The sequence below is a fragment of the Vanellus vanellus genome, assembly GCF_965231255.1.
Source record: "Vanellus vanellus genome assembly, chromosome: 1".
In the NCBI taxonomy this organism is placed as follows: Eukaryota; Metazoa; Chordata; class Aves; order Charadriiformes; family Charadriidae; genus Vanellus; species Vanellus vanellus.
Window position 1 is genome coordinate 68,884,206 of NC_138905.1, and position 19,704 is coordinate 68,903,909.

At 38.6% G+C, this 19,704-nt stretch overlaps 1 protein-coding gene across 1 annotated transcript in view; it reads left to right on the plus strand.

Moving 5' to 3' along the window:
* Positions 1-19,704, plus strand: part of ERC1 (ELKS/RAB6-interacting/CAST family member 1) — a 291,534-nt gene that overhangs the window by 244,160 nt on the left and 27,670 nt on the right. Inside the window, exon 16 of the mRNA XM_082488537.1 lies at positions 18,181-18,282. Coding sequence (XP_082344663.1) covers positions 18,181-18,282 — 102 coding nt within the window. The remainder of the gene's footprint in view (positions 1-18,180; positions 18,283-19,704) is intronic.

The following is a 19,704-nucleotide window of genomic DNA, read 5'->3' on the forward strand; positions in this document are numbered from 1 at the left end:
AGAGTGTAGAAAGATACAACTCATTCTACTCAATTTACTTCTTAAAAAAAATCCAACTTCTTCAGCCACACAATTTTAGGTGATTTTTATTAATTTAAAAATATTGGTGGAGACACATAGATTCTTCAAGTAAAGGTTGTACAGATTCTGGAGGATTCTGTGATTATTCCTTGCTTTAACTCTCCTTTCTCCCTTCCCAACACTGTCACGTTCCTGGTTGCTCGCACGGGAAGGGTATTACTGTGAAAGAGAGGCAAGGAGTCCTGCCAAAGACATTTTGGTTCTTTAATTTCTTTAAGTATGTGTATTAAAGTTTGGATGAAGAGAAGCATTTTGGAAAGAGGATATGGCATCAATGTTGTTTTAATTTAGAGTTTCTAGGGTCTGAATTGCAGGAATGTGCCTCAATATAGAGACCATTTCCTAACGAGGCATTCGGCATTGACCAGGCTTTCTAGTAAATGGAGCTGCCTGTTTCATATTGGTTGTCAGTTTGCATGAGGGATTTCCTCTGTCATCGGAAAGGCAGGCCAATTGCAGGGCGAGGGTCACCAGCTAATGTGGTCCCAATTTACTTCCTCCCAGAGTACTTTGTCTCCGTGAGCAGCTCATGGAGAAGCAGTGGTTGGGAGGCTGCCTCACCAGAGGGGGCCGGGGCTGATGCAAGAGAACAGAGCTGAAGGTTGTCTAACAAAGTCCAGATGTAGCGTGGCGAGCGCCAGCCAGCGTGCTCGGGTTATACGCCATACAGAAGCCCCCACGACGTGTGTCACGCTGGAATTGACGGAGACCCAAGGAGCTTTGGCCAGCTTTGTGGCAGCACATCCACCACTCATCTGTTAGAAAGTAGCCTGTATGCCATTTATTCCTTTCCTTGTCCAGCGAAGTTGTAACCATTAGGATATATTTATTGTAACAGGGCGAAGCACTATTCTGCAGCTTTGGGTTGCAACTGAAAGGCACATGTATATATATATATCGCTGAATGGGCTGAGGTTTTCCTGTCTGCGGGCTTTGAGTCTTAAACGTTTGGGGTTTTCTCCTAGGAGCTGTTTGGAGCAAAGATTGTCATTCTCTGTGTTTGTACAGTGTCTAGCACAGTGGGGGCCCGGCCTGACCGACATCTCTAGGCACTACGATGCCATAAATGTTAAGTAACAGTGATGAAATCTTTAGGAGGCTCTGAACTGTATCAGTGTCTGTTTTCTGAGAGCTTGGAGTATTATTCAATTGAATTGTTTGTAAATCACTTCATTCACTTGTATTATTATATAATGTTTTATAATTCTTCCCAATTTTTTTTTATAGTATACTGTAGCAGACGTTACCAGGAACTAGCTTGATTCAGTGTTATTGATAATGGGATCACAGGTTAATACTGGGTATGTTTTTTTACTATCCTGCCTTTTCTTAAATGAAAGTAATTTTCAGATTAGTTCCTCAGTCTTTTAAGAACACGTTGAGTTTCAGTCCTGTGTCTTAGCATGCTTGCAAAACCACCCCGCTAAGCTTTCTCCACGTATTTCAAAAACATGTATTTTCTTCTATCACACAGATTAATGATGAAAGATACTGAATAATACTGGGCTCAGGACAGACCTCTGTGTAACCCACTTGATTTATTCACCCATTTTGTTAGTGAATAGTTGATAACTACTATGGAGTATAATTTCCCAAACAGTTTTTTACCCACATTTTTGTATTTTAATGATAAAAAGTTAATCTCACTTCAAAGCAGAACTAATTATACCTGTAATCTGTTCTTAAACATTATTAGTGAAGGAAGCCTTCAGTCTTGGGAAGGCTTTTCTATTGCTCATCTGTCTTTATCATTATAATGTCATTGTGCATCTGTAATCTCCCTTACTGCAATTTAAGCTCATTACTGTTTTTTCCGATCTGTTATAGGCCTAGAAAAAAAGACTATTTCTTTGCACTATTTAGCAGCCCTTTTGGTTTACGGTGGTATCTCCTCTGTGTTTTTTTCTAAACCGGGCAGTCTCGATTCTTCCAGTTTTCATCTGCCTTGTATTCTTGATATCTGATCATTCCTTATGTTCTTTCTTAAATTTTATTTGATTTGTCTTTTTCTTTCTCCGAGTGTGGTATCTGAAACTTGACAATGCTCAAAATGAGGACTTTCCTTAGCTGAACTTGTTCATGAGCGTGTCGTATGAGACAGTGTCAGAAACCTTAACGGAGTCCTCCAAAACCTCACTAGTTCCCACAGGTTCCCAAAAATAACCATTAATAGCTTTCCTTACAGTAGATAAGCTCTTTCCTACTAGAGATAGTCAGAACTAGAAAATTTGAAAACATCCGATTTTTTTTAAATACCATCTCATTTGTTCTTTTCCGTTTCTGATCTAAAATTATATGCTCTGAGTATTGAAATACAGTTGAGTTAGTCACGTGAGTATGATTTTTAGTGAAGACTGATAACAGAAAAGGCATGAGCACTTTGAGCTTGTTGGGTTTATTTTTTGATGACTTTTGATGACTTTCACTTTTGACTGAGTAGAAGATCAACCTTTGTCTTTGACTTCCTCTTCATTCTAATGTATGTCAGTAAAGTCTACTTTTTCCTCCCTTAGTACTTCCACTTCATCTGGTCCCTCGCCTTTCCTGTTTTTCCTATATACACTCTTGCTATTCACTTATACTCAACTAAGGGAAAAGATCTCCTCTCTATTTTAGTGAAGGGAGATAAGAAACCTCATGCTGTTGCAAGTATGGGTTATATAGTCAGCCTTCTTGCCAGAGTTATCTTTAATACATATCATTCCCAGTATGAATCGAGGGGCTGTTATTTGCCATTCCCATAAATTGAGAGGAATTATTTGGCGATGACTAGTAGTATTAATAGTTAGCATTTATGCAATATTTAATATATATTTCATCTAGCCATGCAAGTCCCAAAGCTGTTTTGTCTGTGCTACTTCGTGCTTCTTCCCTGCAAAGATTTTGGCTGACTTCCCTTAAGAGGCCATTGTACTGCAAAGATTTGTTTCTCAAGTAAACGTGGTTGATGGGATCATGAGGAAAAGGAAAGAATTTTAGATTCCAGAATAGCTTCTCCCCCCAAACATGCTAGTTTTCCACTATTACTTGTTTCCCTGGAAACCCTGCACACTGACACCTGACACTCCTCTGCTGTGAACTTTTCCACGTGAAGTTCCACTGGTTGGAGTCATTTCTCTTTGTAACAGGAGAATGTAAAACAGGTCAAAGGAGACCGACAGGCAAGCATTTTCCTCTTACTGCCATGGAGCTGTATCAGCATGACCACACTCCTGGCAGTTTTTATTACCACCCTGCCTGATGAAATAATACAGTTTCTGTGAGGCATGCAGTTAGTCTTTGCTTTTCCTTAGCCGCCCTGATTTGAAACCATGTCTGATGAGACTGATTACCCTATTAGCAAACGAATTTATTCTTCAGGTGACGTGGATACAATCACTGCAGGTAATTGCTAAATGTAGTGCTGTTTCTGTGACAGAACTACCGTTGTTCTCCAAGAGCATCTGAGATGTCCTGGCAGTGTAATGGTGCCCACTGACGTTTAATGAGTGGAGGTACCTCTCAAACCACTGTCAGAAGGGGATTTAAGAAGTCTAGGAAGATGTACTTAAGTTGTCTGATTGCAGTGGTGTTGCACTGAGAAAACAGTAGCTGAGAAAACAAAGTAAAAGTTAACGTTTGAAATGAGAGATGAGATTCAGGGCACTTGGATCCATCTTTGTTTATTGATCTCTTCACCACAGTGCCCACATACTTGCACTAGCAAGAGTGGAAAAGGATGCAAAAGTGGGGAAAGAAAACCTATGTGATATGAAAGTTAAGAAAAGACAGACGAGTTTGAAGGGGACTTGCATGTCAGAGGTTCCTGCACGTATTGGGCAGAACAGAAGGTACTCTGAATTCTAGTGTTCTCTGAATGCCAGGTTAAAGTGTTTGAAACAGCAACAGACAGATTAATGTACTTTGTGATGAAATATTCAAGGAATAGTGAAGCGTTTTGAGAACTGTTGTCACTTGTAGTGGACCTGGTACCTACATAGTGCAGTTGCAGCCTTGTTTACACGCTGTGTGTTATGTAGAGTCAGCATAAAGTTATCTTTTCTTCAGGTTCCTTTACCACCACTACCTGTAGGGTCAACTGCAGCTTTACAAAATTTGCATCTACTGGCTTTCGTATACAAAGATGCCAAAATACGTACTTTTTATAGTATATTTTTAACTGTACTGACAGTGTAGCTGGCATACATGTGAGCAGGCAGAAGTGGGGGAAATCATTCTGTACGCTTCCTTCTCAGGAAGCTGTTGGACTAGAAACAGAAGAAACTTCTGGCTGAAGTGAATATATATCCACTAATTGGCTCTCATCAGGCATTGCCAGCTGTCAAATTTAAGCATCGTGGCTTTTGTCGAAGGCCTGTAATCCACCCAGATTATCAATCACAGCGCTGCTTGCTTTGCCAGACTTTGCTCCTCAGTAATTGTTTCTGTCAAGGGGGGATCTCTGCCAGGAGCAGACCCCAGCACCCTGACAGCAGCCGAGCAGGCACAGAAAGCAGGGCTTTGTCATGCCCTTGAACACCGCTTCCTGAAGCGCAGCTCAAGAAGCCCTCGCAGATTAAAAGAAAGCACCTTCTCCCTGCCATGTGCTCCAGACTTTTTTCCCATCATTTTTAATCATCGGTTACCACAGTAACAGCACTCAGTGCAGCGTTAGCAGTCTTTTCTGGGGCAGCATTTCATCTTCCCCGTGGCTTTACATATACTCTTGTTCTTGTCTCCCTCCTCCTTTTACCTTTACCCTCGGCTTCTTGTATTACTAAACAATGATGTATGTCCGAGCGAGCTCCGTGCTGTCGCTGACCTCACGGTGCCGGAGAAGCGAACTGCCTGTTGGCGCCGCTGTAAACAGCCACGTCTGCTTTCTGTTTGTGCCTTCACTCCTGTCTTGGCCGGTAGTTTCTAGGGCATTGCAATGGCAGCTTTGTAGTTTTGCTTGAAGGGAAAGGTTATTTGCCTCATTCAGAGACTGAGCTTTAAGGTTTATAAAGTTACTTTGCAACTCAGATGACAATACAATACTTGCTACTCTTTCTTTCTACGCATTCGTAACATTTTAAAAAATGCTCTATGGACTAATATTTCCCAATTTTGATCTCGGCTTTCAAAAAACAGTTTCAGTCTATCAGAAATATTCCTCCATTTGTTGATTTTATTAAGATTTTCCTATTATAGTTTTACAGCTTTTTAATTCACTAAAACTTTGCACAAATATATGTAAAGAAGTTGGATAGTTGCTGACAGCATCCTCTCCCACATTTACAGTATCTGTCATTCAAGGATTGTGAACTCCTATAGCCAAGTTATTTAAGCAACATCATCCCCAACTAGAAAATTGGGATTGCTGGACAAGTCTAGGTTAGCAGTTGAGACAACCTGTGTCCCATTTCTATAAGTGACAACCAACCCGCTGGTGTTTGATATCAGTTAAAATTGTTAAGCCTACATGGGAAGGACGAGGAAGAACACTGGGGTAGCTTGGTTTCTTCAGAAGACTGCACTAGGAAATCTAATTTTAGGCCTAAAATAATAATTCCTTAGTCTGTGAATAGTATTTCTGAACATTAGTGCAATGTAAATATAGTTACTGGCATTTCACATCGCAGTTGTACCATACGGTGGTTTTCTGTAGTTACCGTGGCACAAACTACTGATCTGATAGGCACTGTTTGTCAGTTAAATAAAGAGAATATATTAGAACAGGTCTTTTAAACACATACATCCAACAGAGGATTTATGTATTTATTTCTATGAGACTTCTATGCTCCTAATTTTATGTTGAGAACAGTTACCCTCAGTTTCTGACAGTCTTTGTGTTAGCTGATGAGATCATGAGATAGATGCAAAAGCTCAGAAAAAGTGGTTTAGAAGAGCTCAAGATTGCCAATAGTTGTTCATTCAAGGAATAAAATTATGGGTACATCTTCTTTTGCTTAACTTCCACAGTTTGTGGGGTAGTTGGGAAGTATCCATACACGACTACTCCCTGTTTGTTGTCCAGCGGCAGGATGTGCCTCAAGGGTAAAATATTTGAGACTTTCCGACAATCGGTTCTTGTGGCTGGGTTGGTTTGGCATCACTGTTTTGGTATTTGAATTGATGATGTTTGAAGGCTGACCAGAAAAATACAGTGAGTTTATGATTGCGTTTAAATCTTGTCATTTAGACACATTGTTTAGGGAACTCTGAAGTTTTGGTGACAGAGAGGATTCCACTTAGCCATGTAAATAATCTTGTTGAGATAAACCTGTGAATATATTTTTTTTTGTGAAGAAATAGGAATTTTACACCGAAATTTCAGATAGAGGAAGATTTTGAGTGACTTGTTTGAACTCAGTAAAAATATGATGATTTTCCAAGACGTGTGTGTAACCATCCTTACTGATATTTCGTTGACTGAATGCAGCTTTTTCTATACTAAATTATTTCTGTTCATTTGGGCTGTTTTACCTGCCACTGGAAATTGTCTAGAAGACACACCGAGTCCTTTTACATCGTCTCCATCCAAAATGTGCTTGGTACATTATGATTGTCTGTTCCTACATTTATTGGTGTTATTCCCCAGGGAACACACAGTGCACTGAACAGTTTCACACTAAAGCTATAAAGCAAGATTTTATCTGTGGTTAATTCTCTTGGAAGAAAAGCCTAACGAACCTGTAGAAACTGTCTTATATAATAAGCAATTCACATATTGATAGTCGGTAGAAAGGTAGTGGCAGACAGGTGAAAAGCATTTTACCAGCTATGATATTGGTTTTAATTTGTATAAGACCTGTAACTGGTGAGGTGATAGATGATGCAAGGCGTATTCCAAAAACATGCAAGGTGAAGGTGAAGTCAGAGATATGAGGTGACTGATTGGTTTCATAAATAAAATATGTAGGAGGTTTCAAGTAGATTACAGATTAACAGTTGTATGACTTAATATGTCAGTAATGTGTTCTTCACTTGAAGGAGGAACGGTGGAAACAATTGTGCACCTAGAAATATGTAATGAAAATTAATGATCTATATGATAGTATATATTGCATTTTGGGGATTTTACTGTGTTATCAGGGGAGTAACATAACGAGTGCTTTTTTTGCTTGAGTAGGGAAAAATTCATAGTCTGCAACAGAGAATTTTAATCCACTCCATCTTAAAAAGTTATAATGAAAAATTAAGTCTTAACTGTACAGAATGAACTTCAGTTTCAGTAAATAGTGAGCTGTTGATGAACAGTGGTCTCAGGTTATTTCTGAGCTTATGCACTGAAATACCTCTCAGTTTACAGGGTTTTTTTTTTCTTATCTGCTGTTTTAAGCTCCTTCGAATTCTGAAAATAATTTCCCTTTTGGAATCAATCTGATTGAGCCTAGTCCAGTGCACCATATCTCAGGCTAATGAATAGGTAATGCAGGGGAAAACAGAAGTTTCATGTTGCAGTTGGAAATCTAAGATATATGCTGTCAATTAGGACTAGTTTCTTGATACTAACCCTTCAGTAATTTACATACCAAGTTCTGGAAACTGATAGGATAGTGTATCAGGTTTATCAAAAGGACTCATAGATTTATGAAATTAGGCATCAGATACTTAGAATAGCTTCTGCAAATGGATGGGTGCTGATGGCTGCAGATGCCCCTCAGTTCTGCTAAATTCATGCCGTTATGTTCTAAAGAATCCAGGTCTTCAAAAAAACTACTATTCATGTTTTGCTGAATAAGTTATGCATTTCACTTTTAAATAAGTACATTCTGTTCTCTACACCCCTTTTCTAAGATGAAAAAATATTCATGTCCAAAGAAAAGGTGTGTAGTTTTTCCCTAGAGGTAATGTTTCTGCCACCTGACATTTGTGAATGTGTGTAGGGAGAGGATGACAATTTTTCTGCTGGATGCTAGCTTGGGAAGCTGTGAGGATTCTGACAATAGCTGCCAACTCTGAAAGGTAAAGATGAGAAGGTTGATTCTGATGGCGATCCTGCTTCCAGTCCCTCCCTTAAATGGGGGTCTGCAGACAATGCTGTCAAATACAAGGTCGTGATTTTGACAGATCATCTTTAGGGCAGTTGTGCTTGAGCAGACCTGTATTGAACACAAAATAAAGGAATGGTTTCTGTCTCCCCTTCTTTGCCTTAAATGTAGTTCCAAATGTTAGTATTTTCAGTACCAAGAAATGCTTTCAGGGATTACTCCAAGATTGTGCAAGTCTCGAAGACAGTTATCAAAAGATTGCTGGCTGATTTTACTTGGCATAATCAAACATTTAGTGTATGGATATAAGTAAGATCAGTGAGGCAGTCAAGCAAGCTCAGTTTCAAATATGAGTAAATTTACCTTTGCAATAACATGTTGCACAATTTTAGGTCGTCAGTAGTATAAGTAACGATTAGTCTCTCAACTTCCCTAAAGCTTTAGTCTCCAAACATATATTAAACTCTGATCACGGTACTGCTGCCTGGGGGAAGTAATCATCTTTTATCTTGAATACAGCCCTGGTTAAGGGGCAGCCATGTTATTAGAGGTTTTGTTCTCTTTGTTTGAGCAAAACTTTAGTCCCAGAACTAGGTCTTTTGTTCTCTTTCTTTCTATTTACCACCAATTCCCATCTTTCCTAGTGTGAATACAAATATTTCCTGTAGTTGAGTAAACAACAAATAAACTGAGCTCTCACAGCTGACTCCAGCCAAGTTCTTCTTAGGATCTGAACAACTTAGCTATCTCTTGGTTTTCCAGTGGGATTCTTATTTGGGGGGAAACTTAACTTTTTAAAACATTTAATTTCACTGTTGTACCACACTTAATCTGTTTAATAGTTTAAGAAATTACTCTTCCCACTTTTTTCACATTAACCTGAAATGTAAATGTAATTTCTGAGACCAAGCCAGTGCGCCCTCCATCTCCAAAACACCAGTAGATATAACCTTGGCTTCACCTCCTTTATTACAGCTAGCAACCCAAACTTCTGCCAACTGCTGACATGTATGGTGTTGAAAAAATCATAAAAGGAATACAGTGATCCTTAAGAACCACGCATACATAAGTTGTTTAAAACTTGGAAGACTGCACGGGTTTATTTGCACTCTGGAAGTAATAAGTACAGTACCTTCTCATTCTAGACTTTTTTCTTTTTCTTTTAAGGGGAAATATATTTAGTTATACACACAGATCTTCATTTTGTGTGCCTTTCCAGTCTCTTCCATATCTCACGAAGAGACAGGCAACATATCAGTGTGTTTTCCTGGACTGGAAAAAGAAGGATCCACTGGTTGGGTGATGTGGGGAAGCACAGGCTATGACTAGTTCCTTATTGTCTATCTCTATCCTTTTCATCACTATCAGATGATTGAAAGATTTCTTGGTGTCTCTTCCTTCTCTCTTCTCCCCTTTCCCAGTTACCAAAACTAGTTAGTCCTTCTCCATTGTCAGCCAGCAATCTTTTTTTTTGTGATACAAAGAGGGCTTAAAAAATATGAAGGCTTCCTTGTTTCCTACTAGGTCTTCTAGTTGCAAATAAACCAGTTGAGATTGCTCCTGTCCTTCTATTCATTCATCTCTACTTCTTCTTCTGCTTTGTCAGGGCGCTTTAACATGTGGCATCACCTATCTAAGTTTAATGACTTTGCAGTAAAAAGATTGTTAAGAAAAAAAAACACGTTTTTTCGTCCTGTTCCACAGACCTTTTTCTTTTGGTGGTTCTATAGAAGAGACAGAATTTTCTGAGGTTTTTTTCTAATCTTTACAGTGTGCTTTATGGTGTCCATCAGGTGGACCTCTACTCATATGTAATGGCATAATATAATGTAAAGTGCAGAAAATCAACAGGTTAGGAGTAGAGCAGGCAATGACAAAAATACTGTCTGAAATGCAGACGCCGTAGAGAAATTCAAACTGGCACATGTCTACATATTGTGTGGCATAAATTTTGTAGAAAGGAAAACATCTTTTTTCCTTGGTAAGAATAATTTTGGCACAAACACAGTAGTAAACCTGAATGTTTCTTCAGTCTTTCCAGGTAGTACTGTTATCTAAGCTTTGATGCAGACTACGTAAGAAAAATCAACCTCTACAGGAAGAAAAAAAATAAAAGAGTATTGGTTTATTGTGATTCCCCTTGCTTGTGTACTGCATGCAAAAGCAGGGCAGATGGACAGGAATCATCTGTCCAACTCTGTACTTGCACATGTGCTGCTGTGTGCTCAGGCAGGAATCCTGCCTCTGTGGACCAAACACAGGGACAGTGTAGATGGACAGGAATCCCGTGTCTGCAGACCACACGCACAGATGGTGTGGACAGACAGGAATGTAATGTCTGGGTGTTTGTATGGATCTTATGAGGCACGGCTCTTCTACGTGGATGTCAACCCCAATAATTGGCCATACAGAGAAAATTCTTAGCTTTAATTTAGTTTGGGGTAGCAAAGCGCTCTGTTGGTTGTCAAAGGAAATGCCCTTTCAACTCTTCCCTCCAGCAGTAACCGTGGAGGGTTTTGCCTAGATTCAAAGATGAAAGTGAGGCAGAAAAAAGAATAATATTGGTTTTCTTTTTCTTTTATACGCAGCAGCTTTTAAAATTAATTTCAGAACAAGCATAAATAGTCTTGAGGTTTCAGTGTGTTTTTTTAAAAAGTTGCTATCAACACTGTTTATATCATGTAGACACAGATACATTCGTGTATACACCCGGAGCTGGGTTCTGGGCAGTTACAGACCGTCTGTGTTAAGATGATACTGAGCAGCTCACATCGCTTTAGCATCTAGGAATTTGTATCTGTACATAACTGCTTTTTTTTTTTTTTATTGCCAAAAACAGCATGTATAGAGGGGTTTGCTATTAACAACTCTTTGAAGCTGCAGGCAAATGCAATTGAAGTGGTGAGTCATATAACAATAAAACATATGTAAACCTTAAAAAGGTAAAAACACTGATATATACCTTCCAAAAATAAAAATACCTGGCTAAAAAATGCTTTTACTATATTTATTGTAGAGGCACAGTTACAAAGGCAGGCAAAGATTTGAAAACTTCCGAATTATATCAACTAGGAAAGGTGTATGCAGATATATGTGAGTAGATGGCCTACAAATGATTTTGTCAAAGCAGGGGATCATGACTAGGTTTTAAGATTTCACAGTAAGATGCAACTTGTAATTAAATTCCTAGATGAGTTTTTGCCAATCAGTTTTTATAGATGTTGCTGGACTGAGAAACTTTCTGATTTCAGTCTAGGAGAAGAACAAAGAGACAAAAGCAGAGTGACTACAGCAGTTGTGTTGTACAGGCAGCTTTCTTAAGTTGAGCATAAGCAAGTGGGTTTACTTTGGAAGGGAGAAACAAATAGAATAAGGAAGGGAAGAGGGACAGAGTATGGTAGAAGAGAGTAAGATGAGCAGGGTGTGGAGTGAAGCTGAAGTGAAAAGGGAAGGAGAATTTCCAAGTAAATAGTCATGACAAAACAGGAGACCTGCCAACTATGTCAAAGCTTTTTCTATTTTTGGTAGAAATACTTGCCTGTTCTATGGGATACTATGTAGGTAATTTAGGAGGCTTGCCTTCAGGTGTTTGTAGATTTTGTAAGACTTTATTTTTTGTAAGACTTTATTGCTGGTGCTTAACATTGGTGCTTAAAATGCACAAGTTTAATGTAATCACAGGATCCATATACTGTTGCAACATATTTTCCAATCTTAGCATACCTGAGACATCTTTTACGTTTTGCTTTGTAAAACACATTTATCACCAACCTATCAAAGTTGTTAGAAGTGTTTATGCTCCAAAGTCTACTTCAGCTTGTTTTTCTCACTGCTGTTTTTTCTTTGTTTTTGTCTCGATGAAATATAAAATAAATTTTTTAGTTTGGACCCACAAACACACTGTGAGAGGGGAAAAATGAGCAAGGGGAGAAGTATAATCAGGAGTTTTCAACAGTTTGAATAATGAGGGCCATGACGAAGACTGGTAGTTCCTTTCACATTATTATAGAAGTAGCATTTCACTTTTTAGTTCAAGTGATTCGTCCTTCATGGTGTGTATCAAAGTAGGTTAAAGAGACTGAATGAACTATGTATATTAAATGTTCAGCAGAAATGGTTTGCATTTGTATGCAGCTGAACGCTTTGTTTGTTTGCTGCTAATAGAGGAATCTCGGTTGCTAATCTTAAACATAGCCAAAAGGAAAGCCAAACCTAACTAATAATGTGTCTTTTAAACCTTACAAGCAGAAATGACAACTCAGTATGTGCCGTCTCTTTACAAATTTGAAAAATGTCTGCCAGATCATTAAATACCATGAATGGGAAGCGGGCGTAGAGTAAAATACTTGAAATGATCTTTCAGAGACCCTGTGCTCAAGGTTAGGTGTACGCTCAAGGTAGGTGTATGTTCAAGGTAGGTATAGATATGCTCAAGGTAGTTACACAGGGCATCACAATCCAATAACAGGCAAGGGGGGATTATTCTTTCTCTGTTTCTGACAGCCAGATTCCAGCCGGGAGCTGGTTGGATGTTTCCAGGGAATATGGCTCACTGTGTGTTTTCAGCAAATAGAAAAGGACTGTCTGAAAGTCTTCGCAAGAACATAATTTTCAGAGATACTGAATTTGCCACACGACTTAGAAAAAAAAATCTCCCAAGTTTCTCCATTATATTTCTATGCTATTAGTGGTGAAAATGTTTCTAAAATGTTGCATTTGAACATGTGTGCTGCCAGTAAAACATTCAACTCGGATTGAAATGGGATGACTCCTTTAACTCACTGACACACTGTCTCCTTCACATAGCCATTTGCCACAAGTACAGTCATTATATTAATGTTTACTTAATGTGGAGCTTTTTAAACTCTACATTAAAGGATTAATAAAGCTTGTTTAGACTGGTTAGCAAAGCCAGAAATTACCCCACTCACATATTTTACAAAAAATGAGAAAGTCCCCGATGTCATGGTTTCTGCTGTGTTGCACGGTGAAGAAACAGATTTGATGCGAACTCCTTAAATAAGTGACTGCAATGAGAGTATGAAGCAGACTAGATTAATATAGAGAATGCACAGCTTGTGAGCTAGTATCTGCTGTTTATTAGAGGTCTTGTCTAGAGATACAGAAATGTGGGATGATTCCTACAAGTAAAATTTGCTTTCAAAAACTTGCCAGGGTAATGGTTACCAGAACACTAGCTATCCTGCAGAAATGCTTAAGAAAGGTATGTATTCTCATTATAAAATACAATTTAGTGCAAGCTTTCAAATAAAAACATTCTCAAAATATATATTATAAACAACGTCTGTTAGTCTGTGGGTTTCAAATTTATATGTGGATTTCCACTATAAAGATTTTGTCAGACGTGGGCAGGACTCCTCTAGGTTTTACCAGCTGTATTCCAGAATATGTCGCTGACTTTCCCCTAAACTTTGTGGATCAGCATCAGTTCTGTTTCTTCTCATGTAATAATTTCACTGTGATAAAATCTATTAAATTGGCCTTCAGGGTGGAGGTGCACAAGCAAGCTACCAGTGTAGCCTGCAGTGAACATTAAATAACTTACTCTTAGGAAGCCACAGGTGAGAGTATGCTTTGAAGCAGTACATCCATGAAGGAGGAACTTAGTGATTCTTAAACAAAATTCACCATGACTACAGTTTTGGCAGCTAAAATATTATACATATGCTGTTTGGAATGAAAGTTTTCAGGTGTTGACTGCATTAGAAACAGTCTACTCCATGGTAATTTTCTTGTTTACCCAAACATTCAGGGATTGTAGAATACAGGCAGAAGTAAACTCTATGATGATGAGAAAAAGCATGGTGAAAATATCGTGAAATCCCTGCAGGACCACAAAACAACAAGAGGAAAGAGAGCGTGTTTAAAAGAAGTGCTCATGCTGACCATACACATTTATGATTAAAAGAAGCTTATCTCGTATTTTCTCCTGGTGCTCTCTTCTTTTAATATAACTGCCTGCTGTAGCAAGGGATAGGGCAGAGGCCAGGGTTAAATGATGAGACGCAAGAAAGGCATTAAGAATAAATGTATCATGGAGGCAAAAGGACATTTGCAGAAGTTCTGGGGTGAAAAAAGGGAAAGGTGGACAAGAGCTGATAGTACTAGAGTGTAGTCTAGTATATAACCAGAACAAGTTGAGGGGTTTTTAGGTACAATAGCCATGCAAATGTTTAGACCTGCGGTTCACAGACTCTGGTCTGCAGACCTCTTGTGGCAAATTCTCCACAGTCATTCCTGACTTTCAGTTAGGAGCTTGAGAGTGTGCAATGGCTCTTTAGTAATTTTGAGGATTGACACTAGTCTAAAGGGTTTGGAACTGTTCTTTTGCATGGTGATTATTGGGAGACTAAAGAGCATCGTCAAGGGTTTTGACGAGGTGTGGGATTGGGGGGGGTTGTCGTGTGACTGGAGGGCAATGAATAAGGTTAGGAAATCTGTTCTGTCAAAAAAAAATAAGAAACCGTCTCGAAAAAAAAAATCAAGCAATATATTGAGTTGTGGAGTTTTGTCCTATCTTTTCCTTTCTAGCAACTTACCTGCACATGCATGAAGAAGGTACCTGTAATGGCGCATGGTACTTTTTTTAAGCAGAATTTGGATCTGACATCCAGTTCTTACCATCGCTACTTCTGCTTACAAGCTCTGGAGGTTTTAGACAAAAGCACTCCTGACACAACGGGTTTGTCTGCACTGCTCATTTATTTTCTCACAGGACACAGTGGTTAAACCACTTTGTTGTTCATACTTTTTAGAGTGATGTAGAAATGTTTGCCCTAGGATCTGAGCCATAACCTCATAAGGTGGGAGAGGATTGTATAATATTGCCATGACAAAGCAGTTCAGGACTGCAGGATGTTGGAGTGGTTCCCCACAGTAAAGTAAACGGTTTGTTTTTAAATCATTGCAACAGCCATATGCTCTAGAAATTTCCATCCTTTTGGGCATTTTTTTTCTGGAGAAGAGCAATAGGAAGGAAACTGAGTTCATGTATTTCCAGTTATTTTAAAAATTTCCAATTAGAAGTAGATCAGTTAGTATTCCAGTTCTAAGCAGAAGCTTTTTAATTCCATGTTTGTCATAAAAAGAATGAGAAAAATATTATTATATTATGTATTATATTTGCAACATTGCTTGGAATTTTAATGCTGGATAGTTATGTTTAGTGGTATCCGTCAGGAAATAAACTGCTTTTCTTCCATCTCTTGATTTTTGCCTGATTCCAACAATACATGTGTAAATTAGTTCCTGTAGTGAAATCACAATACAGATTGTGGTGTTTTCTTGCCAAGACTTGCAGAAATAGACACCCACTCTTAGATTAACAGCAGAGAGAGCAGTGGAAGGTCAGGTTGGGTTAAAGGGGGAACATAGAAAATGTCCTTGTAGGTGAAGTCATCCTTTATAATTGTGATCATTGGGATGCTGCTGCAGAGACAGTTCAGGGTTAAAACGTTCAAAGGGCTGTAACGGAGCTAAGCAGCTAAATTGTTTTTAGCAGCTAGGAGCAATTTTGGAACTTAGCTCCCTCTTCTCTTGAAAACTCCAGCCTTGATAGCTATAAAATTATCTGAAGACGAAAAGCCCAAATAATAATAGTTGCAGCATATTGCAGATTGGAGTGGACCTCTGCGTCCAACCACCTGCTGGGAGCATCACTAACTAGAGCAGCTTGCTCAAGGCCTTGCCCAGTCGCGTTTTCAGTGTCTGCAAGGATGGAGGTGCCGCAGCCTCTTGGCAGCCTGTTCTGGTGTTTGATCAGCCTTGCTATAAAAAGACTTTTCCTGCTCTCTAACGAGAACTTTCTGTGTTCTAGTGTACACCCATTGTCTCTTGTCCTGTCCCCTCCAGGAAGAGAGTGGCTTCCTTCATCTTCTCTGTTTCAAGGAATTAAAGAAGCCTCCTCTTTTTCAGGCTAAACCAGCCCAGTTCTCTCAGCCTCTTCTCATGCCTCCTGCCAAGTGTTAATAGTAGGTTATTCTACTTGAAGTTAAGTGAGAGAAGTATGCAACCTCTTCAATTCCACTTCAGAATCTTCTGTGAGGGATACTGTGCTTTAAACTTTTAGATCTTTATATTCTTCTCTTCTTGTATTAGGTTTTTTCCATGCAATTACATAAAACATGCTAAAAAAGAGCTGCTTTTTCTCTCAGAAAAGTTAATATGCTGTACTAACATTCTGCTAAACTTCTGCTTTTTAACAGATTTTTTCCACATACATGCTGAAAGTCATGTAAGAATTTATTATTTATGATCAAAACCAAAAATTTCCAGAGAAATGTGAAATCACTTAAAATCAGTAGCTCTCATTGCAAAGAAGAAATTGTTAAAGAGCCAGCCTTAAATATAATAAAATAATAAATATGGAGAAAGCGCCTTTACAATGAACTGGTTGTTTAAGTATTAAAGTAGCAAGTAGTGATTTATGAATGATGAGTCAGACTTGGAATTCAAAACTTGTTTGACAAAACAGAGCAAACAATATAAAGATTTTGCATGATTAAATTGCTTATTGCTTAAGCTCAATTTACTATTAGCCTTTGTTAAATTAATCCAAAATCAAATCAAATCCAGATTCAAACCCTGGACCTTCTCTATAGTGATCTGAGTGCAGTCAAGTAGAATCTGCATTCTCTAGCCTCGAGATGCTCATTAAAATTAGAGTTTTCAGTGAGAAACCGTGCAGTTATGAAGGTATTGAATCAACAGCTGGCATTTTTACAGTGTGCTTTGAGCTTTCATTTAAGACATTTAACTTCAGTGCATCTCTGATGATTTAATATGTCTAGCTATACATAATTTACTGTGTATCATATCTAACATAGCTCTGGCTAGCCTTTTTATTTTTTGGACTGCAACGATTTTGCAAAGCTCAAAATGGGGCTTTGTCTACCTTATGAACAGGGAGGAGAAATGCCGTCGCTCCATTTTGGGTCTGCTCCAGGTGTGAGCGCCCAGTGACAGTGGCACCCAGATAACTTGAGGCGAAGCAGCTGACACATGGACAGCAGTTGACTTTGCAAGACCATAGACCCAGATCTCTTTCGTAGTGCCCTCTTGGCTGCTCCTAGAAAGTCATTGCTGCCTGAATGGTCCTCATAAGCCCTGCTGGATAGGTGGGACATTTTGCCATGGCAGATTTCTTTCCTTGTTTGTGTATGTGTGTTTGTAGGTGCTTGGGGACCTCATTTCAGGATAGTATGTTAAAAGGTCTTTATGTCACTAACACTGTCCTTTGCAGACACAGTTAGGTAGTATATTTCAATGTTCATTGCAATTGCTTACCTAGAATGGTAATGTTAAGGTAAGTATTCCATTTATTCTTACACAATTTATTTTATATTTTGTGTTTTAAAAAACTGTATATCCTCTGGATCTTAAAATTTCCCGAGAAGTTGAAGAAAAGCTAAGAAAAAGCTAAGAAACTTGTTTCATATTTTGTTAATTCTTTGCTTGACTGTATGCAGTTTGTAATTTTATATGTCATTATTATATCACCTTTTCTTCCCAAAGACTTATTTACTAACTTTTTAATTTCCTTACAGGAAGGCTTTTCTATAATTCACATTTTTCTGACTGGTGTCAGGATTTTTCTACTCTTTGGTATATCAATTGAAAACTGATTTGCATACTGAAACTGGGTGGACTTCCTAAGTAATAAGCTATGTTCCGCATTCCTATTTTCAGCTTGTTTATTCTTTTTTGTAAACTGACTTCTATTTTGTTGGGGTTTTCTGTGGGTTTTTTTTAACTGACTTAGGCACATCTAACCGATGTTTTCATTGACTTGTTCTCCAAATTAGTGTTTGAACCTTAATCCCAAGGTTCTATAAAAAGAAATTAGTTTCTTTGTACACACATGTACAGCACAAGCTTGAGTAGGTACAAGTCAGATGAGCCACTTAATTGCAAAACTAACTTAACCTCAAAATGAAGTAGTTGGAATGTGTCTCCTAGTTTTTACCAATTCTCTACAGTAATCCATACTAATGTTTTATGCACGTGTCTTATTTTTTTCCATCTATGGATTTTGGATATACAGGGTTGCATAAATACCCTATTCCCTTTAGTCCCTATGTTCACATTAGAGTGCAGACTGAAATTCTTTTTTTTTTTTTAATAGACTCAGAACCGTATGAAGCTGATGGCTGACAACTATGAGGATGACCACCTCAAATCCTCATCCCATTCCAACCAAACCAACCACAAGCCCTCCCCTGACCAGGTAATGTGTCTCTCTTTTTCGCTTTTAAAGTAATCTTTACTATGGGGTCTAATTATTTTGAGCCGTATGTAATTTTTCCTGACACGCTTGCAGTACCTTGGAATAAAAATAGCATTCCAGAGTGCAGTTATAAACCAGAACTGGACGTTGCTGTTGTGTCGGCTTCCTTGAAAACTCCTGAAATGTGAACAAACAGTTCCCGGTACCAAAGCTGTTATTAAGTGGGGGGATAGAGGGGGCAGACAATGAAAGGGAGGAAAGAAACGTTACTCTCTTAAAATGCAAGACTGGAGACCTGTCTGGCATATTCAGACTTTAGTAACTCAGGTTTACTGCTTGAGTGTGTGGAGTGTCCAGGACTGTTTCTTGTCTTCAGTAGCAGGAAATCGTGCTCCAGGATCAGCTTTCTGATCTATGGATTGCATACGAGCAGTTTCCTTCATTTCCCATGAGGAAATCCCGGCCTTTGTGCCAAATGAGCACAGACTGCTCCCTCGCAAACTCAATGGGCCGTGAACTGAAGGAAAATCAATTTACCATCTCCAAGGCAGTGAGGAGTCTCCTATGTCATTTACAAAGCACAGCCGTGTGCTTGATAACTATCAGAGAGATTACCTGTCCCTTGGGTTGCACAGAAAATGCCAACATAATTGCATATCCCATGTTGTCATCTCATCCATTCCAGTTTAATTAAAATACTAGCGATCATTAATCACTGCCTTGACAAAGTGAAGGAATGTTTGGCACTCCTCTTTGCCTTCTGGCTCATCTAGAAATTGTTGAGATTTGAAGGAAGGCATCTCAATCTAGACCTTTAAGCACCAACCTAGTGATATGCAGAAATCATGAGTAAGGTACACGAGGAAAATAGCAAAAACCAATTATGTGTTCACCTTGCAAAAACAGATCTTTAAAAATCTCTTTTCATGTCCATATCAGAAGACAATAAGGGGTATATACAAAGCAGAAAATTTCGTATTTTCAGAACAACTTCCTTTTGCAGCTTGTTTTAAATACCCTTCTCTAGATGATAAATAAAGACCTGTAAACTGACTGGCTTGAAATTTTTCCAATGTTTTTGGAAAATGTTGGTCTTACCTTCTTCGGGAGAGTGCAAATACTGCAAATTAAATGGCTTTCCAATCTTAGTTTGGGGAAAGTGTTAGAGTATCTGTTGTTTCTACACTGTTAGTATATAGTGAAATGAAGGTATTTCCAGAATGTAACTGTAGTACGTGCTGGCAAACAAATGCAGTGTAGCATTCACGGACAAAATGAAAAGATAAAATGTAAAGAAAAAATAAAATGTAAACTTTTAAGGAAATTCTTCAAAGTCCTCGCATGGGAGGGCAATAGGGAGATGGGGGCAGGAGGAGGGTCTGATTGCACTTTCCCTTTGCAGAGGGGCATTTTAAAAGCTGA